This window comes from Orcinus orca, chromosome 6 (genome assembly GCF_937001465.1).
Source record: "Orcinus orca chromosome 6, mOrcOrc1.1, whole genome shotgun sequence".
NCBI classification, from domain to species: Eukaryota; Metazoa; Chordata; class Mammalia; order Artiodactyla; family Delphinidae; genus Orcinus; species Orcinus orca.
In genome coordinates this window covers 62,458,081-62,481,206 of record NC_064564.1, presented here as the reverse complement: position 1 = coordinate 62,481,206, position 23,126 = coordinate 62,458,081, and the positions used below count along the sequence as shown (strand labels likewise).

The following is a 23,126-nucleotide window of genomic DNA, read 5'->3' as shown; positions in this document are numbered from 1 at the left end:
GTCACTACATTCCTACCTTCAGACCTCCTATTCTGTGAAAGTCTATGTAGCACCACTTGAAACCTTAATAAAATAAAGAGTGGATAAGCTTTTGATGTGTCTATAAAAAGTTCATTCTGTCTCTTTGTATGTAAGTATGTATGTATGAATATATATGTGTGCGTATGCAAAACAGTCAAGTTTGTAAACCATGCAAAATATAATATTAAAGCGTGTCACATTTCTTTTAATTGTCTGATTTTAAGAATTACCTTCTGCAATATTACTTATTAGCCTGCCTGGAATTCAAAGCAGACATACAATACTGCATTGATTTACATGCTTCAGTTTTAAAAAAGGAAATTTTATGGGAATAAGCTATCATCAGTAAGGGACTAAGCAACAGAATCCTAATGCTTTTCACATGAATAATCATGTGTTGAGGAAAAATATGAATTTTATCATCAAAAACCCTGAAAGATTTCAAGTATCTATAGAAAATGAAATGATGGAAGACTTGCTTATATGAAAGGAAATTCATCTTCTAAAAAAATGTAAATTTCATGTTTGCTGATAAATCTAAAAATCAGGTCAATAGAGCATTCTCTTTATAAAATTCAATGTATTCATTTTATACATATCTATGTCACTAGATAAAACGACATAAAAATTTTTAAAATCACATATAAAATGTAAAATATTTTAAAAATCTAAGGAAATAAGCCCATAAAACTGTTCAATTTAAGGTAAATGGTTAATAGACTAATTATAGAAGCTTATTAATAAAGAGCAAACAATAGTATTATAAGTCACCAAACTTTCCATCAAAAACAACCTGCCATATAATACTTTATGCAAAACAGTCGTCCCTAGACACAATGAACTCCATTGTGATAAACACAACTATGCTTTAGAGTAACAGTTCCCAAAAGAATTTGAACCTGAGGGAACAAAATACAATTTAGGATTGCAAATATACTTGTGATTATTCCATTGTTCCTAAATTTGTACAAATACAGATTTTCTGTGAATGTTCCAAATTTCCACATGAACTACTTGCAAAGTTAACAACAAACTAGGAAAAAAATACGTGACATGAAGACTTGGTCATCAGCAAAGTTAAAACCTGTGTGCTTAAAAAAGATAAAAGTTTGGTCTTTTGCTGTCTCTTTAGTTTGCTAAGCCCTCCTCTGATTATTTTGCAGCTTTCTCAATCTGAATTTTGCTTTACAGCTTTATAATTCATTAAATGGGGCCTGATCCAACGCCTTTACCCATTTTTCTCAAGTAGGTTTCCTAACTTCCCTGAATGTCTTTCAATTTTGGAAGTGGGAGAATGGGATCTGTCATTTGGACCCAGTCTGAAAACCAAGGTCATGGCGCTCTACTCCCCCAAATTGGACACTTGCTAGTATAGAGACTACCAACTATTAAATATTAATTAGCAGGTTTGTTGTTGGTGGGGATAAGAGCTGGCAACGCCTCCTAGTGAAGAAAAGGGCAGAAAGTAAGCAAAGAGAGACACCTACTTGACTGCATGGTTCTTGCTGATATTTCAGCTGTGGAAGCACCCAGGCCTTGGGGAGAGCGTGCAGCCAGACGGAAGTAGTACAAGCTGTTTGGTCTCAGCCCTTGCAGTCTATAAGATGTCCCTGGCTCAATGGTAATCCGTTGCTGTGGATAAGTAACAAGGGACCTTGGTCATCTTCGTTAAGATTTGTGCATATATATATATATATATATATATTTGTGTGTGTGTGTGTGTGTGTGGGGTATGCGGGCCTCCCACTGCCGCGGCCTCTCCCGTTGCAGGAGCACAGCCTCCGGACGCGCAGGCCCAGCGGCCATGGCTCACGGGCCCAGCCGCTCCGTGGCATGTGGGATCCTTCCGGACTGGGGCACAAACCTGTGTCCCCTGCACTGGCAGGTGGACTCTCAATCACTGCGCCACCAGGGAAGCCCAGTGCATATATTTTTATCACACTGCCCAGAACATCAGATTTCTGTAATCAGGGTTATAATGTCATCAAAATATCACAAACATAATCAACAGTGAGTATCAAGGACTCTACTAGGGGAAGTACGTAATGAAGATACCAGTTTAAAAGGCAAGTTTCTACAACAAATAAGACAACTGTTAAAAAGGAAGTCAGGGGTCTACCAAACGATGACACAGTTTTCCAAATGCATCAGATAAGAGGGAGTGAGAGGCCCACCACCCATGAATGCATTCAACCTTTAAGTCATGTCTGTTGCGGTGACACTGCCCACAATGGAAACTGACCCCCGCCCCTGACAATGGCCTATGCCTAACATTCCATTTGAAGAGATGTCTAGCTCATCTCCCGTGACCATCTGCAACGTAAATAGGGGCAAAGAAAATATGGCCGGAAGTAACAATGGAAACCGGCATACAGTTCACGTGAGGTTGTTATGAAAGAGATCTGGAATTGCCAAGGCCTGAGGGAATAAAAATCGGATGTCAGTTACTGAAGAAAGATGGATAATGTATATGAAACTATACTGTTACCCTAGGTTGATTTCAAATCAATTTTAACACTTCCTTTCTTTGTGAATATGGAACCTACAGCTAGAAAAAAGAAATCACAAACTCTTCTATAACTGTTAACATCATAAAGGGCTTTTGAAATAAGGTTTTTTTACTTGAATATGGTAACTTACTTTTATGCTTGAAATCTGCCTTTGCATTTTAGCAAAGATATAGCTATCTATGGGTAGTCAATCTCAGATTGAACATGAGCCTGTAGTAAACCTTAAAATGCATGCTATTATGTAGTCTAGTAATGGCATCAATAATCTTATAAGGCTTTTTATCGAATAGCATTTGCTGTTCACACAAACAGAAGTCAGTCAAGGGCAGTTCAGATATAAAACTAGAGAAAACACCCCTAGGGTGTTCTGGCTTGCAAATACAAAATTTTCAGAAATTTCAGATTTACCAAATAACAAGAAAAAAAGGAATTTCCTAAATAAACAATTGTAAAGCAGAGTAGGTATGCCAATAGTCAAGTATCCATAGTGTTTCCAAAGGACTGGCACTCTCTTTAACTGTTTTTATTTTATTTGTTTTTTAATTGGGTAATGGTAAGTATTTAAAATAATTTAATGCTAATTTATGTCTTATTACAAACACCAACAGCTGTAACACGAGTACTTTACGTTATATATCAGCACTTCAGTTCTAGAACTTTTTGGGTGATTAATTTGTATCAGCTTTGTTAGCTAAATCTAAAAGCATTGCTTTTAGAACCTGGTCTTTGGAGATTCTGCTCACTTCAAAGAGATGTAATAAAATAGAAGTTTACAGTAGCATATTAATGTATTATAGCGTTCAAAATGATGAGCCACAAGTTAATTGGTAACAGTTCATTTAGTATGTGAGTGTTTAAGAAAGGTATTCTTTTTTTAGAACTTAGGGGCTGTTTTGCTTTGTGAAGATATTTTTAAGATAAAGGATGCTAAGAGGTACAACAAAATGGCTTGGTGGATTGAGTTTTCACATAGAGGTTTACCAACTTTTTTGTCCTAATGTTCCCCTTAATGGGTTTTACGATAACAAAAGAAACATATTTATTACTATCCCTTTCTGAAAATATTAGATGTATCTTAATACTGATTTATATAATCTATTCAAAGTATACCCAAGGGCCGGTATATCCTAATGGTTAAGAACATAGATTCTGGAAATTGTCTAGATTCAAATTCCAGCTCTACCATTCAGTAGTATGAGGCTCTGGGCAAATTATTTAATCATTTAATTTTTTCCGTGTCTCCATTTTGTTATAATATGTGAAAGAGATTAATAATAGAGGCTGACTCAAAGCACTACTGTTAAGGATTGACAATATGTGTGAAACCGTTATTATAGTGCCTGTTAATGTATGTGTTAGTTATTTTGATTTTTATTTCTCTTTTCAGTAACTATTAACAATTTCTAGCCTTCCACAGTCTATTATTTTATTTGTGTAACATAAACTATATATATATATATATATATGTATGTATTTTCACATTCATATCAAACAATCACTGGCATACAAACAAACATTTGCTATGGGGCATCTTTCTCTGAAACCAGTTTAGACAAATTCATCTACCCAAAGCCTTGGAGCTCACTTAGTCATGTGTTAACAGTGACTTAAGCATTTTAATGCAGAAAACAAAGAAAGGAAATCCCCAAATCTCAAGGAGTATATTCTTTTACAAGCAGATACTTCCATAAGTAACTTAGAAACCAGAATTATAAAAAGAAATTTCCAATACAGACAATAGCTGTTTTTTGTTTCTTTTGTCCTAACCCCAGCAAGTCTCCAAATACTCTTTGTTTTTTTGGTCAAGCTTCTCTTTTGATGAATAAATCTTTTCCACCAAGGTCCTCTGTAGATATCTGACCTTTTAACAGAACTTGGGCAATTACACAAAATGAGAGCAGCGCTTGGGTGTAGAGAATGACGACAAGGCGAAAAGCACAGTCCTACCTCTTTTCCATGCTCCCCATCTTTGTAGACCAGTTCATAGCTGGCGATGGTGTCTGAACGTGGAGGCGTCCAAGAGAGCAAAATACTTGTTTCCGATTCAGGTTCTGCCTTGAAGTTTAGTGGCTGCCCTGGCACTAAAATCAGGGAGGCAAAGGAGTGAGCTCACCATCACCAGAAATATTCAGAAGTTCTTTCATTAACTGTTTAAAATTTTCACTCAGTGTCTGCACGTATTAGCTTAATGGAGAGCTAGGTGCCTTACATTGTCCAAGTTAGCCTGTCAATATAAAGCCCAGTTTTCCTCCTTTAAGGGACAAGAACAATGTTATAAATACTGTGCTTGTCCCTGAGTGGTTTAATATATATGCAAGATGTGGAATTAGCAAATGTAGAATATATCAGTCTCTGAATTCAACTTTAAGAATAATATTTACTTTATAATATCATTGTAAGTAATAAATGTGATGATTTATATAAAGCACTTGGGATAAATATTGCCTAAATCACACCAATTGTTAAATACATAAAAGCTATTGTTCTTTTACAACTGAGTGGGAACTTATTCTCTAACGCTACAGTTTACTTTTAAAATTATTTCCAATTAGGTTTATAAAATCCCACCTCTACTCCATTAACAAAACCTACAGGCAAGCAGAATCATTAGTATTTTTTTCTTACCAACCCACGTTTTAAAAAGATGTAAAAAAAAAAAAGAGAGAGAGAATTTAAAAAACTAACAATTCTTTCTAATCTCTAATGACTTTAATATGAGTTAATACACTAGACACAATATAAATTTAATATTGTCCCTAGTGAGATGGAGCTAAATTACTACACAAGTTGAAAAGTGTATAGAATACACTTATTATCACAAATATAGGAACTTAACAGAGGTCATCTATAATTCTCGTATTAGTCATGTAATCCATGCAATAGACAATTTAGAAAAGCTATATATCATATGTAATCAAGAATGGGACATCAATCCAGTTGAAAGCATCTTACCCAAATGTTGAATTACAATAAATTTTACTAACCCCAACCTCCTAGTTAGCAACTAATCCCACGAGGTCCTCTATCCATTATATACAAGGCTAATGCACTTCAGGGCATCAGTAGCACAGCTACTCTTACTTACATTGTTCTCAGCCAATGTCTACTCTAATTGGTTGGTGCCCATGCCTTAGCGGCCATTAAATATTTTGATCATTACCCCGGATATTGCGGCATGTTTCAAAGTGCCATAGCTGAACATATGTCCATATTCCCACAAGTTCACATGAGAATTCCGTGTATATTTGTAAAAAACAAGAATAATACTTCACTCCAGAGGGGAAAAGAACACCTAAAGTATTTTTGGCAAATAAGCATGAACATTCAAAAACATATACAAATAATATAACTTGTAGCTGATGTATGACATCAATTTCTTAAACAATACCTAAAGCATCATTTTCACCATAAAGAAGGTCTTTGGAGATATAAAATGCATTACTTTCTTTTCTTTCTATAGTCATCTCTCTGTAGCATGATGAAAAAAATGCCTTTTGTTTAAAAAAAGATTAAAATCTAAAGGGGTCTACAATGGTTTCTGGAATCAATCCCTAATCATCATTTCATTACTCTGGTCTGTTAACCTGTGACTCTGTGTGTGTGTGTGTGTGTACACGTGCACACACTCATGTTTGGACTGATGCTTAAGGCCACCAATAATCAGTGCTTCACACTTCTAATTTCATTCATTTTCCTCTCTCTCCTTCCGTATCACAGACCTCGAGATACTCATTAATTTGATGCCTCCAGGAATGTACTTTCTGAACTGAGTATCTGTTTTTTTTTTTACGTACCTGCCCAGTGGGTGACCTAACACAATCATTCAGACTGAGAGGTGAGAGGTAGAGACAAAAGAAGATAAAAGATCAAGAGCAAGAGAAGGTAGAACAGAGGGAAATAAGAAAAACAATCAGGCAAATAACAAAACAAATAGAAAATGCATTACTTCTAAAAAGAAAATACCAATAGCACAGGTAGGAGCAGCGATGGAAGCCAAGAATGATCAGACAGATGGGGAAATTATGATTGGATTCTAATATTCAGATCATGAAAGGTTTTCTCAGTCTAAAAATACACACACCTATGCATATGTATGCAGTCACTGCTTTTTCTCTAGTTTTATTCCCTTTTTCTTTCCCCAACTTCCACACATCTGGGAAAGAAGAACACCTTGTTATAACTTCTGACTTAAACCAAACCAAATAAAGTGCTGTCAAGAATTAAAAACATGGACAGTGTTGAAGGGCTGCTCTCAGGATAATAATTGCTTGTTACGTATTTCCTCCCTGCTAAGGCTAATAATAAATTGAGTGACAGTCATTGAAAACATTGTGGGAATCCAATTAACTTTTTCTTACTTAGAACTGTTTACTTTTTTGCTTTTAATTTGTCTCAAACAAATTCCTGGTAGGTCTCAATGTTTCATCCTTGTTTAGTGCCACACACTTCCTTTAATTCTCTAATTCTGTTTGGTTCTATTCAAAGCCCTCTCCTTCTAAATAATGAAATAGCTACATCAAAGCCTCAGAGGGTGTACTGTCCATTTTATTTTGGGACAAAGTAAGTAGGAAGTGGCCACACGACTGGATGGTGAGTCTCTTCGAATAATACAAACAGGGTTCTCCTCCTCTGCTTTCAACATCTTCTTTTGAAGTGGTCTGGAGGGGAATTTAATAGATTTTAAACTTGTGGTCGAAACACCAATGCCTAGAGGTGCCGGGCAGATGACTTAGATGAGTGCAGAGGCCATGCAGGCCCAGGGTCAACGGGGGAGTGCCTGGGCCACCAGGAGTCAGTGATGCTCAGAGCCAGGACACGGCTGCCTTGTGGAATGTGGGTCCAGTCTTGCCCAAGGTTCTGATTTTTCAGCAGAAGTTGATAATGAATCTTCTAGGTAAAATCTTTTAACTTTTTACAATCAGAAATAAACTGAATTAGTTGAAGTTAACTGAAAAACACTGTATTAGGCAAAATGTGTCTACAGGCAAAATCCAGCATAAGGACCAGGGCTTTAAAAGATCTTTTTATTATATCAGACTCTATGCCCATACGTGTCTTAGGGGTGACGCTACTCAGATTTTCTTGGGAATTGTGGATTCACCTAAAGATGTTGCTTCCTCAGGATCATTTAGTCATTACTGAAACAACCACAATGACGCTGAGGCTTCAAAGGAAAAGAAAAAAAGCTGTGAAATTAACGTATTTATTTATACATTCCCCAAACATAATAGTCCTAATGATCATAATATATGTTTACTAGAAAACACGTTAGTGGACTCCAAACTGTCATATTTATTTTGTCTGTGCCACTTGGAGACACAGGGAATACTTCATCATCTGTCAGTTAGATTTTTATACCAAATACTGTGGCTACAAAGGTTCTATTAACATTTATATTTGTTTTCTCATATCCCTTCTCCCTCCTTCCCTCCCTCCCTTACTGTCTTCCTCTCACTCTCCCCATCTCTATAGATAGATAGATAGATAGGTATAGATATTTGTATGTATATATATTTAATGCTCTCACAGTCTTGACACCTCAAACTTACTGACATTCTTTTATCTTCACTTACTTCATGTTTTTCTCTATATATTTTATTTAAGAGCTTTTCTGTGCTGTAGCATTTTCCTCATCAATTAACCAAAGATACATTTTAAGGAAAAATCTGAGATTCTGGAAAACACACGGGAGAATAAAAAGAACCCATCCAGAAACCTTAGTGCAATCATCTACATTAAAAAAAGACGTGTTAATGTTGACCATAAACCAATAGAATTTAGATGTGGAAAGAGGAAAGAAAAGTAGGAACACAAATTTTTCTTTAAAATTATATTTAAGACATCCTTATATTTGGTGAAGTGGTGTTGTTATACCCTTCTTCTTGACTGCTTGTTTAATGTCCACAAGGAAATACAAATATGAGCTGTCAATTCCCTAAAATAAGATTATAACCCCATTGAGAAATGGGAAATATTAGAGCAGTAATACTAGTATACTCCATATATCTGAAGGCAACTCACAGAGAATGGAGAATGAGTAAGAAGCGAGAAGAAAATCTGCATGTCATCTGAACTCTGATGACACTGGAAGAGATCAATATCTGACTAAATTTTAGGGAATATCTCTGAAGAGAAAGGAGTTAGCACATATAAAATGGCTAAAAACCAATTTCACCTCACCATAATATAAATATGAAACGTTACCAAAAAGACTAAAAAACACATTATTACTAAAATGTCTAGTGCTCTAATAAGGTACATATTTTAAAATGTATCTAGCATATTGACAAATGATAATAACAACAATAAAAGCAACAGCCAGGATTATAGTGGCAGTAAAACAAAACAAAACAAAATTCAAACAAGGAGTCTGATTTGTAAGTGCCGCAGATATATCATTGACAAAATAAGTACTTAATACACAAGCACCTGCACAAATCTTACTCTCAACTGTCATTAAACATCAATAAGAAAAAGTTAAAATTTTATTACAGTTGTATTTACAACCAGCACTCCTTTACTCATTGCTAAAACTATTTAGAGAAAGAATTCAAATGGGGCTCATAATTTTTGCTATTGGAAATCAGTCTTTTCTAGTTTGCTTATATAGGCCTGTTGATATATAGTAATGAAATGGTTTATAAAGTACTGGAAACCTAAAGCACAATGTCTCTAAAATGTCATAGTTTTATAACAATTTTGCTTCTTCAAAATGTTTAAAGTTGATGCTACTCATTAATATTTATTTATTAAATGTGTATAATCATTTTCCTTCCAAAGACCTATACTATTAAGGTGTGTACATATAAATCAGTACTTTCCCCAAGAATCTATTAAATGCATAGAAGAATTAGAGGTAAGATATGTTTTCTAAAGAAAGTTCAGGAAAAAGACACACATTGGGATTTAACAGCTTTAGAATGCCTCCAATTAGCAGGAACGACAAGCAACATTTATGTTAGTGCATTAGGTTTAAGATGTTAATTTATTACATTTCCTTATCAGAGTTTTATTTGTACTTCTTTTGTAAAATACAGTTACCCTATGTTCTTATTATAATTACGTACAAGAGAAAACTATATGAGACATCCTTCCCGAATGTGTTTTTTCATAGCAGAGACTTTTTTCTAGCACAACATAAATACTTCCCATGTCAATGGCCATATGGTCCATGTATTTCCAAGGTGAATTACTTGCAAGTCACTATAATGCCAGAAGTTAAAGCTATGGAAAACTTGGAAGATTAACCAGTATTTCTAGAAAATAATCATTTTAACCAAAATCTTTTCATATTTAAAACCATGTAAAGATTACTTAATATTTTCATCTGTACTAATATTCATAATTAAGGGGATATATTACTGACTATAACATAGATCATATTTTGACTTTCTATATTACCAGAAATATACAAACTTACATCAATCCTCCATTTATATCAATACATGTGACAATAATTTTAGATAAGATCAAAAGTAATAATGTCCCTCTTAAACTCACTTTATTTCTAAATACTGTTTCTGCACAGTCTGATTTTAAACAAAAATAGGAATATTACTGTCAGGGAATTAAAGATAATAAAATGAAATGTATACCTTTTAGATAAAGTAGACAAAAAAGTGTATCTCTGTGTATATGAAATTAAACTATTTGAGAAGTTCATGCCTGTTATTGATCAGTAAATTTTTGTAGGTTTGGAAAAGATAAAATTGTAGTGAGAAGAATCATAAACTTAAATCTTATATAGCCTAACTAAAAGAATCTTTCATAATGGTTTTATGTCTTTGTCTAGCAGTGATCCTATGAATCAGCTAGTCAGGAGCAGCTCAGAATTAATTATATCAGAACTAACATCATTGTATTTGGCAGGTGTCCACTAACATCAAATGGCCTTTGTTAATTAAGCCTAGAGAACAGATCAAATCATAGTGCCATTTTGGAAGGTTTTCTTAGCCTATTGATCTCGGCAGGCACAAGTCATTATGTCATTATATATCTTCTCAATCAATGGGTATTAAAATTACAACTATTATGGAAGGTTCTAGGAAATATCTTAATGTAAAAAAAGTTAAACAGAGATTGAGAACAGCTATTTTAATGCATCTGTGATCCATTCATCTAGATTTGTTTTTAGGTCCGAGTCCCTGGATCACATTAACTCAATTGCTCCTGTCATAATGTTACCTTCACTGAGTTATGATTTATGTTACATTATGTCCCCTGGTAATACAGAAAAACAAAATATGATCTATTTAAACATCAGTTCTGTATCTTTCATTAAAAAGTGACTGAAAGCATTACTGTCATTTCATGTTCTGAATATAAGGATTCTCACGATTCTCAAGGATTCTTATGTTTTGGTTGAATTTAGTTTCAGTAACTATTTGGTTCCTTAGATAGCTAAATCCTTCTGTCATAAGAATATAATATTATGAAACGCTACAGATTTGTATGTTTAAATTTGTAGTTAGAAAATTAAGAACCAAACTTAGTGACTGAGTATGATAACGTTCTATAAAAAAGGTATTCCTTCTACTTCTTAAAAATTTTTTTTTAATGTCTAAATGGTTTAATGTACTTCTGCACTGGGATAACCTAATAGCCACCTCAAGTATTTCAGATGTAAATCATATACAATTCTTTTTTTTTTTTTGCGGTACGCGGGCCTCTCCCTGTTGTGGCCTCTCCCGTCGCGGAGCACAGGCTCCGGACGCGCAGGCTCAGCGGCCATGGCTCACGGGCCCAGCCGCTCCGCGGCATGTGGGATCTTCCCGGACCGGGGCATGAACCCGTGTCCCCTGCGTCGGCAGGCGGACTCTCAACCACTGCGCCACCAGGGAAGCCCTCCTTTTTTAAAAAAAATAAATTTATTTATTTATTTTTGGCTGCATTGGGCCTTCTTTGCTGCACGAGGTCTTTCTCTAATTGTGGCAAGTGGGGGCTACTCTTCGTTGCAGTGAGCGGGCTTCTCATTGCGGTGGCTTCTCTTGTTGCGGAGCACGGGCTCTAGGCATGCAGGTTTCAGTAGTTGTGGCACACGGGCTCAGTAGTTGTGGCTCACGGGCTCTAGAGCACAGGCTCAGGAGTTGTGATGCACGGGCTTAGTTGCTCCACAGCATGTGGGATCTTCCTGGACCAGGGCTCGAACCTGCATCCCCTGCATTGGCAGGCAGATTCTTAACCACTGCACCACCAGGGAAGTCCCATATATAATTCTTGAATAGAGGTATGAATACATGACACCCTGTGTTTGCTGCCTCTATTTATTTATTGAGCACCTAGTGGGCACTAAAACCTAGTAGGCACCAAAAAATAAGACATTAGCAAATTATTAATTTAAAAGATAACGGTGCTTAAAGGTATCTAGAGTGTCCACTTAATGACCCAAAGGAAGTTCCTGAATCTTTTTACCTTCATCGATCCTCAATTTACTCATTGGCAAATGAGATAATTCCACATCTACCTAATTGAGCAGTAAGAATTAATACACCTATTAGCAGAGTTTCCAGCACCTGGCAATTATTATGATGGTGATTATATATTATTGAAGTTATAAAATATTTCTATCCGTTATCTAATCGATAGCCTTGTTACGGTTGAAGTGTGTCCCACAAAATTTCATATGTTGAATTCCTAACACCAAGAATCTGAGAAAATGACCTTATTTGGAAATAGGATTGTTGCAGATGTAATTAGTCAAGATGATATCATTAGGTTAGACCCTAATCCATTATGACTGGTATCTTATAAAAAAGGGAAATTTGGACGCAAGAGACAAGCGCTTAGGGAGAATGCCATGGGACCATGAAGGCAGAGATCAGGGTGATGCTCCCACAAGCCAAGGAACAGCCAAGACCACCAGCAAACCACCAAAAGCTAGGCGGGAGGCCCCGCATCTCCCTCACAGCTCTCAGAAGGAACCGATCCTGCTGACACTTCGTTCTTGAACTTCTAACCACTAGAACTGCAAGGTGATAAATTCCTGTTGTTTAAGCCACCCAGTAAGTGGTATTTTGTATGGCAGCCTTAGAAAAAAACCCACTACCACTAAACTCTATAAGGTGGTTATTATTTTAGATGAGAAAACTGAAGTTCAGAGAGATGAAGTAACTTGTCCAAGGACATGGAGTTAAAAATGGTAGTTTGGGATTCAAACCCTGGTTATGTTACTCCAAGATCAGGGATTTTTAAAATATCAAAGCTGAAACATCCGAAAACCTAAAAGTGGAGTATAGGTATACACTCTTCCTATATACTTTCTTATATGCTTTAATGGTTATGGAGCTGCTCAAATAGTATAATAAAAAAATAATCTCTTAACAGTTGACTACTTTCAGTCAAGAAAAAGATTCACTGATTTCTACATTTTCCGATGAGAAACTTATGGAAAAATTAATCTACAATATTTTTATGCATATTAATATAACAAATAAATACAGAAGAAATGAAAATGCCAAATAGGGAAGGTATATGGATGATTTTCACTATAATTATGATAAAACACTCTGTACTTTTTTGATATTAGAAAAAGGGATAAATCCATGAACAAACCAATAAGAACCAAATAACAGTATGAAAAGAAAATGAAGCCAGGCAAGCTGTAAACATGCTCTGAGACTCCTAGTAGCCAACGGCAAATAGGTAAACGTCCTCAGCCACAAGATTCACGAAGCCCACAACATAAAAACAAGTCAGCAGTTAAACGTAAGTTTATCTAGTTCTGACACCTGAGAATATTCATTAACTCATTCCCAGAATTACCTATGAGTTATGACTACAGATTATAGATACCATCTCCAATAACACGGTTCTTATGTGGATTCTCAGAACAAACGAAGGGCACGCCACCAAAACACTCACAGGTTAATGCAAGTTTAAGAGGTACCAAGACAATAGGAGTCAAATGAATAGCTCTCAGATATTCAAGAATAAATGTAAGAAGACAGCCGCTATGTTTTATTCCCATCCCAGGACAAAACTGATCACTTTGAACCCAAGACCAGAGAAGTCTGATATCCTCTTATGAAAATAAAACTACGGGAAAGGCCAAGTATTTCTTCATAAAATAATTTGGCATCTGCTCTAATACCCAGGAAAATGGGTGAATAAGGCCCCAAAGTTTGATCTTAGATCTTGGTAACTGTCTTTCTTTATCCCTGAGGCCATACAAAGAAAAAAAGAAAAGAACATGAAGGGAATATTCATTTTTAAGCAAGTTGCTTCCTGGCAAACATAAGCCATTTAAATATCCAAGGTTCCCTGACAAATCGTTTTATTTTTAAATTTATCTTGAACCGTCCACTCCTTCACAAATTAGATAAATTTTGGGACTATTCTATCGGAGTTGCTAATACAAAGAAACATAGTTCTTCTATTCTCAAAATGCCGCATGGGGGATGCATTTATCCAACTCCTGCAGAAACTCTTCAAGTCATTTGGGTACAAATTAAAAAGAAAGGATGCTACACATAGGGGTACGAGAGTAAGAGGTACAAACCATTAGGTATAAAATAAGCTACAAGGGTATATTGTACAACAGGGGGAATATAGCCAATATTTTATAATAACTATAAATGGAGCATAACCTTTAAAAATTGTGAATCACTATATTATACACTTGAAACCCATGTAATATTATACGGCAACCATACTTCAATTAAAAAAAAAAGTATGCTAAATGCATCCCCCTTCTAAAAGGACTGTATTATTTATAGTCTTTCAGTGTCCATGCCTGCTCCTTTCCATATGCCTAACTCCTTACTTAGAAACTCTAAATCTCAAAAATTAAAACATACTATTTTGTGCTTTGTTTCTGTCCTTGCCATTTCTTAGTACCAGCTCCTCCCTTCTACCCTACTCCCCATCCAGAACCACACTTACCTCCTGTCTGAGTGATGACTTGTATGTCACTTGAAAGAGGACCATCTCCAATTGAGGTAAAAGCCAGGACTTTGACAGAATACGTTTTCTGGGGCACTAAGTTGCCAATAGTAGTGATTTGGCTGTCAGCTACATTGTGTTTCATCCAGTTGTTAACATGCTGAGTGGGGTCCATTGTATAATAAACTCGGTATCCTTGAATCTGTCCATTTGGCTCTTCGGGTTCCTTCCACTGTACCAAAATGGTGGTTGAACTCAACATCCGCGCCTGGACATCCCTGGGGGCACTGGACGGTGCTTGCTCTGAGGTCTGTGTTAGCACGGGCTCACTGGGAGGCCCCCGCCCAATGTTATTGACAGCAACAACCCTGAATTCATAATCTGAGTAGGGACTTAGTCCAGCGACACTGTAGCGTGTGGTCGCCACCCCATCAATTTCTTTGTAAGGTTCTTCAGAATTTTTAGGTTTATGCTGAATGATGTAGTAAGAGACAGGCTCAGGGTTCCCAGAGTCCCATGTCAGTGTGATGCTTGTAGCTGTGCTCTCAGTCACGACAGGAGTTCCTGGAGGTTTGGGTAAGGCTTACAGGGAGAAAATAGAAAGACAGTGAATACCCATCACTTTTAAGATATCACAAGAATCCATAAACTCTGCTATTAGAATGACAGAATTATGTACCTAGTAAAGATTTAATTAGATGAAATCATAGCAAAGGACGGTTTTCTAAGTGGTCAGGAAGTACAGTAAGACATGCTTAGGTGACAAATCTCAGTTTACTAGAAGTGTATTATAGCATTGTATTTTTGGGCTCGTATCCAAATCCACCACTTATTAGCTATGAGATCCTGGATGTGTTGCTTAACTTCTCTTTGCTTTAGTTTTCTCATGTGAAAAATAGGCAAAATTGTATTACTGGAATTGTACTATACAGTTGGGTAACTGTATTTCATGAGTTTACGGTGAAGATTAATGAGCTAATCCAGTAATGCTCTTAATATGTATCTGGCACCCTCAGAAAACAGTAGTTCCAATTATAACAATTATTATAACCACAAGCTTGGCCCATGAGACCCTTGCTTCAAAAAAATGATATAACTAAATGCCAATAAACATTGAAAAGAACAAAATTTTAGATATAAAATGAAATGGTATTAAATTGCTGTAAAAGAAGAGTATCCATTTTGCTTTCAAGACGTAAGACATAAGCAACATTACTATATATTTTTTAATAAATAATCTGACCAATAATTTTAAGGTAATAAAGAATAGTAATTTCAAATCAATCAATTTCAAATTCATGCTTTTTACTTAATATTCAAAATATGCTGAAGGAGCTAAATTAAAGTCTATTCACAAATCACTTTTTAAAGTATTTCATTTTATTGTCATAATATGTATTCTATATCCAACATCAGTAATAACAGATTACAGCTACATGACAAACATTTGCAATTAAATCTATATTTTAGAAATCTCGTTCATTCTTTTTAGCAGAAAAGCACAACTCAAAATGCTACTAATTAGGGCTTCCCTGGTGGCACAATGGTTGAGAGTCCGCCTGCCGATGCAGGGGACACGGGTTCGTGCCCCGGTCCGGGAAGATCCCACATGCTGCGGAGAGGCTGGGCCCGTGAGCCATGGCCGCTGAGCCTGAGCGTCCAGAGCCTGTGCTCTGCAACGGGAGAGGCCACAACAGTGAGAGGCCCGCAAAAACAACAACAACAACAATGCTACCAATTAAGCATACAAATCAACACTGGTGGCCTCACCTGGACAGTGATTCCGAAAGGTCGTGATATTAAGGAAGAAAGGAGAGTTTCACAAGCTGAATTTTTAGAGAAAACTCAGAAGGTAACACTCATATAATCAGCTCCTTAGTCCTCCTCTTTTCCTTGTCAACTTAAAGGCAAAAAATACAACACTCCCTACAATGGTAACTTTTCAAGATTAGCAAACTTGTACTTAATTAGTGCTATATCCCCAATACCTAGAACACTGTCTAGTCCTGAGTAGGTTTTTAATAAGCACTGTGAACTGACTACCTGAATAAATGAGTTCTTTCTCTCTTTAAGGTGCTTTTTGTTTTGATTCACTTTTTGCTTTCAAGATCCACCCTTATGTTTGTGGTGGAGGGGGTATAGGGAAGGAGCAAGAGTCAGGAAAACAAAGAAACTGAACAAAATATTAGTTTAGTGTGACTCCTGCGTTTGAATTCTTGAGGGTCTTTAGTAAACCTTCAAATATTTAAAGCTGAAATGGTTAGTATGGGAAAGACGATTCAGTATTTGCAGATTACTCTAAGAACCATGGAATGATAATATTTGGCCAAGGGATTTCGTTGAAAATAATAATAGAAAGACATTTGTTTCAATACTCTGGCCTGGCATTTTTCAAGGAAGTGTATGATCTGAATTTCCCCTAGATGTCTTTCTGTATTCTTAAGGCAAGTAGAAATATTGCTAATTAAAGATGTGTTTACTGATATTTAACAGATACTCTTAGTTTCGCTAAGTCACACTGATTATGCAGTACAGGTTTTGTATCTGTAATGTATGGAGAACACTATGCCTAATACCATAATAATATGCAATAAAACATTACTATTTTAAATGACTGTTGAAAATGCTGTGTACCTTGTCTTATGTCACATTATTGATCTTATATGGTATACATTAGGTATATGCACTTGGTCGAAAATATGACACCGATTACAATGTGTCCTGCATTTTTTTAGGATCACACTTCCTAGAAGGGGAAGACAACTTGTTTCATTTTGCAATAGTTCCAGACATTTGCAGGAACCTAAAGTCACCCTCAGACTGACTCATTTTGTGCAAGTTTTCTAAAATTCTATAAACACTGTATAAAAACAACTGGTACCCTCACACACTCATTTTTTACCCCCTTTGATTCAAAAGTAACCATGGAATATAGTACTTCGGTTATAGTCAGTACACTTATTTCAAGAAAAGAATATTTGTTGAGCACTTCGCTTATACGAGGTGAGAGCTAAAACAGAATATAATCACACTTGCATTTTGATTTTTTTTTTTTTTTTTTTTTTTGCGGTACGCAGGCCTCTCCCATTGCGGAGCACAGGCTCCGGACGCGCAGGCTCAGCGGCCATGGCTCATGGGCCCAGCCGCTCCGCGGCATGTGGGATCTTCCCGGACCGGGGCATGAACCTGCGTCCCCTGCATCGGCAGGCGGACTCTCAACCACTGCGCCACCAGGGAAGCCTTGCATTTTGATTTTTAATGGTAGGGTCTATCAAAAATTTAAAGCATCTATTACTAGACCACGTTGATTTCAACTCTCTTTTTTTTTTTCCCTTTGTCTTCTGGAATTTTGAGCATTTATTAACACTCACTTGGATTTTTTTGTCATGTGCCTCTTCTCAAGGTTCAGGATAAATATAAAACCTGTACACATCATTCCGACCGTAACGGCTGACTATGTCGAGCATGCCTCCTCCTGACCTGTTAGTGCCTGAGCCTGGCCTTTAGTTAAATATTTTGATGATTATCACGACTTAGGCTGTCAGTACTTTTAAGAGAGAATGTGCCTACCTAGATATGGGTATCTTATGTGATACCACAGATATGACTGGACTATGATATCTGAAACACTGACCAATAAATTGATACATTTTCGAATTCCAAGGACGGACTTTGTAGAGGCATTAGTCAGCTGACTTGAGGGTACCCAGATCCTCCAAGCATGAACCACTGAGCATACCTTTGACAGTGATCTGGGCTATTGCTTCAATGACACCCAGTGTCGACATAGCAACACAGGTATAATTTGCTGACTGTCTTACATCATTCAGTTCTAGGACATTTCTTCCTATTGGCATATCATCTTCAGGTGTCAGATCTTCTGCCCCCAACATCCACTTCACATAAGGCATTGGTGACCCCACAGCGACACAGGTGATATTAACACTTCCACCTGGCATGATTTCGTGATTAGTGGGTGGGATAGAGAATCTTGGTGGGACACGGCGAACTGGAACAAAACACAAGGGAAGATGATAAAATATACAAGGCAAGAAAAAGCGGCTTGATTTAACACATGACATGCACTGTACAGACACAATTAAACAGTTGAAACATATTGTGGACTGTCCAAAAACAAAACATGTAAAACTGTGAATAATACAGACCATACAAGTATGGTGTGTGTATACACAGAAAAATTTATTTAGTTTAGTCATTGATATCTTAGATACATTCATACAAAAGTTGATTCAGACCTACAAGGGCCCCACAAAAAAACTATCTACAAACTAACAATACACAAACGTCATGCATAAGATAAACACAAAAACATATACATGCATGCATATAACAAGGATTCTATGCATGCATGTATATGCAGGAAAGGGGGCTGGAAGGTCACCAGCAGGTTTATCTTGAGTATCAAAACCAGCTTCAGTGCTGTGCTCTTCCAGGTGATGTGAATGTATGTGCGGGACCACACTGTCACATCCCAGTCCTGGGAAACATCATCTAGAGTACACTGAAAGTGCAATTTATTTGCTTTCAGACTCAGAATAGATGCAGCCTCAAGACCTCACACTAACACTGGAACAAACACAGAAATATATATACATATTGATTTACAGTCACAGAAGAAGAAACAAAGCCAATGCCAGTAGAGATAGTGGATTGGGTCATGCAAGGCATGCACAAGGTGAAGTCTCAGGGCCGTGCTTAGGACGATGAGAGAATGGCTGGAATCCAAGAGCGCAGTAGCAGCAGAGGAAATAACAGGAAGAGAACTAAACATGAAGGGAGGAGGGTTAAGTACGGTGATTGAGACAGTGATTTAAGGGAGGATAGGGTTGAAAGTAGGAAGATATTAGATGAAGCTAGGTTGTCAAAGGTAAGGATTGCAAATTCAGGAAGGGAGCTGAGTAGTTCACATTCAGGATTCCATTCAGTTCATATCTGTGGTAAAAAACAACATAGATGATGAAAACAAAAATCTAGTATGAGGCTTTTTATGCCTACATTCAAATTGAGTGACACTGGATCTAAACCACACAGTGGGACATGACACGAAGAGAATAAGTCATATTAAAGCAACACAACATGGAAAAAGAACAAGCAATTACAGTTCAGTGTTCCTGCTTCAGATAATCTGCATGTTTATGTGTGTTTAAGTACATGTGTCTTGGACAGGGTACAAGGAGAGGGTAAGAGACAAATAGGATTCGTCTTGGGCTTTTATTGGCAAAACATTACACCACGAGCATTTTACATTAAGGGCTAGTCATTAGGAGCATACCTTAAATATGGCTAATAAAGTGATTCTTAAAATTATAAATAAGTTAATAAACAAAACAACCTCATAACCCCAAGATAATAAGTGAATAATTCTGTCTGTCAACTTTTTGGCTGTCCTTCAAGATGAGAGAAACCTCCGTGGATTTGAGAGGGCTTGCTGCAATGGCCTCACGGGTGAATGACAGGCAAAGGAGAAGTAAAGAGAGAGCTAAGCATGCCTCCTGCAGCCACTTCACAGGTTACACAAAGCAGACAGGAGCTGGTGTAGGCTCTGAGATGTCAAAGAACGTATCAAGGAAGATGGAGGAGAGTTTAGTCTTCATGCTTGGGGTTAGGGGAACAACTACGAAAAGTCATTCTATGGGCAGCAGGCACCTTTGTGAGATAGAAATTAAAGGTGGGGCAGGAGACGGGAAGAGTGGGGCAGGAAGGAAAGCAGGAACACTGACCAAGTTCACTGGACCTGAGAGAGTTAAGTGTTACCCGTTACCATGCACCCAGGTTCATTCTCTCCCATCATGCACCACAGTTAGGTACCACCAGCAAGCACCGGAAGCCATGGCCAAGGGCATTCTCTGCTAGAACATACCATTAACCAAAAGAAGACCACAATGCAGCTACATTCATTTCATTTGTATTCTTTGTTATTGGTTTAATTAATAGTTTTGTAAGGTGGGTAAAAAGTAAAAAACACACCAACCTTCTCGCAGCTCTGAGGGATGTAGGGGGTTTGATGCAGAACACAATGAAATGAGGAAAGGAGAAAAACAAGGGAAACACAGAGAGAGTAAAAAGGCCATATCAAGGCTTTCAACTGCTACTTGAACATCTTTATTTGCTCTAGTTAATCCTTCCTATCTCACCTGAAAAAGTTAGCAATACTTCACAGACTAACATGGTATTAGAAACAATAGCTAGCATCATTTTGAAATTTTTCCATTGAAGAAGGTACACATGCCTCATGCAGCAAAGGAGGTCAGCATATTGAGAAAAAGGATCAAGGGGGTTCAAAGAATTTGGAGAAGAAATGGTTTCTCTTCATATTCTCCCACCCCAGACACTCCAGAGAAAGGAGAGAAATACATCCCCACGGAAACGAAATGATCTCCAACAAAAATTTCAAAATCAAGCTAGATATTTTCCTAAGGGAACCCATCCTCTTGTAACTTAAAGCCCTCGCTGTCTTTTTTATCTATTCCCACCCCCACCCACACCTTTTGTGGTTATGCACAGACATGGAGGGTAAGGCTAAGAGCATTTTCATTGGACGATAAAACTACAAGAACTGGCTTTGAGAACTCCAGGGAAGAAGAAATACTTCTTCCTAGTGGAAATGAAAGGCACAACCATTCATAAGCTCAAAATTTAATCATTTCTATTACTTTATAAGAAAATATGGATGTATCCTCATTCATTCTTCTCCCAAGGACAACTGATATCATGTTTTAAAATACAATCACTGTTCACTGTTCTCTTTAATCAAGAGATTAAATTTTCAGAAAGTGAATAATTAAAAAAAACACCTGTGTGTGTGTGTATATATATATACGCATAGACACATGCACGTGATGTGTTTATAAATAAGTATAAAAAGAAGGAAGACAATACAGTTGTGCTACTTGCATGTAGCACCTTTCTCATTTTTTCTTTTTTTAAAGTTAGCACCTTTATCCTTACAGCTCTGCAGCGGAGGTCTTAAAGACATAAACACCTTTACGCTTGGAGTTGCACAGAGAACTGATTAGTAGCACACCAAGCAATTATTTCAGAGTTTGATAAGGAAACAGAAGAGTAACGGCAACAGAAAAAAAGAAGGAAAAGAAGAAAACCTCAAACCAATGCAAAGCACAGTTCAATCAATGCACTTAAAATAGAAATCAAGATGTAAAAATGCAAATATACTTACAAACTTCAATCCACAGGATAGATTTTACTCAAAAGTTGTCAATTTTTTCCTTAACCATGTAATTAAAATGTTTCATTTTCTACCCACTAAAATGCTTCAGCTACTGCCACTATTAGCACATCGGCTCACTAAATCCTGACATAGTCACACAGACCCTGTGGGTATCTCAACTCCCCCTGAGCCTGAATGAAGACGCGATACCAGGGTTACGTCATTCCTACCTCTGACATATAAATTGGCAGGGGCAGAATAGCGAGTGCCCGCGCTGTTGGTGGCAACACACTCATATTTTCCTTGGTCAGATTCTTCACTCTGTTCGATCTGAAGGGCTCCTGTATGGATATAAAATATATTGCCAAAGAGATGGTCAGAGAAGGCTTTCTCGGTGCAGCAAGCTAAACCTCTTAACAATATGAAAAGCCCTGCACAGGAAGATCCGCTCAACGTCGATTCAATCTCTTGCTAAGGTGCACAGACAGAAAATGATGCGATGAGAAAAACATATAGAGATTATTTTTTTTTAATTTTTTACATCACCAATGCTAGCATAAAAAAAAAAACAATATCTCTTTTCCCAAGCAAGTATTCTAGTCATAATTAACACGCTTATTTCCTAGACTAATAAAATGAAGATGGGTGAGACTGCTTCAAGGAAGTATGGCTTTTAAATCAAACAAAAGATTAATTTTTGGTTTTGTTTTGTTTCATTTTGGTAACAAAAGTGGCGCAAAAGAGAGGTACACTCAAAAAAAACCAGGCCGGGTTTTCAAGAAAGTCTTCTGCTGAAGAAAGCCAAAAATACGCAGCAAGCACAAAAAAGGCTGCATGAAGCAAAAAAATTAAAATTAGTTATTATATATCATGAAAATATTACTTAAAGAAACAAAACTCCCTTAAGACATGCAGATTTTTAAGAAAAGAAAGACCAGTTTGCCACGACTTACAATCATTTATTATGTCTGCTGAAAAACAAAGAGTAGTTGAATTAGAAGGTTTTTTTTAAAAACTTAAAAAGCATGGCCTATGCCAGCCCGGAGGGCCAACCAACCACTGCTTGAGGACCTCGAGACGGATCCCCTAAGACACCCATCAAAATCCACCAGTGGGATTAGCAGTGTGGTGTCACAAAACCCCAAGAAAAATACAAAACAAGAATTATAAAAGAAACGCACACTGAGTCAAAGTCTAAAAAACCAGCAATCCACATACCACCAAGAATACTCAGCACCTTTTGTCTCCAGAGCCTGAAGGACAGAAGATCGAAAAATCCAGAAGCGAGTAATCCAAGAAAAAAAGAAGTGGGGGGGAAAAGGCACTGCTGTCAGGTTGTAGGCGAGTGTGATCAGGTGGAAAGGGGAGTCATTCTTTGACTTTTAGGACAGTAAGAGAAAAAAGAATCGAAGAACAAAAGCAAAAACCTTTTGAAAGATAAAGACAAAAAGCAGGTGTTCCAGGCTGTCTTCTGCATGTCTGCCACTGTTCTCCAGACCATCTTGACTTTGGTCCAGAACAAGAAC

At 37.0% G+C, this 23,126-nt stretch overlaps 1 protein-coding gene across 24 annotated transcripts in view; it reads right to left on the bottom strand.

The window, feature by feature from the left end:
• PTPRD (protein tyrosine phosphatase receptor type D) overlaps positions 1-23,126 on the bottom strand; it is a 2,143,853-nt gene that overhangs the window by 178,612 nt on the left and 1,942,115 nt on the right. For all 24 annotated transcript variants that reach the window (XM_049711289.1, XM_049711292.1, XM_049711307.1 and 21 more), the window contains 5 exons: positions 21,831-21,941; positions 18,151-18,420; positions 14,412-14,993; positions 4,479-4,612; positions 1,509-1,653 (listed from right to left, as the gene is read on the bottom strand). In XM_049711289.1, the coding sequence (XP_049567246.1) occupies positions 1,509-1,653; positions 4,479-4,612; positions 14,412-14,993; positions 18,151-18,420; positions 21,831-21,941 (1,242 nt within the window). The remainder of the gene's footprint in view (positions 1-1,508; positions 1,654-4,478; positions 4,613-14,411; positions 14,994-18,150; positions 18,421-21,830; positions 21,942-23,126) is intronic.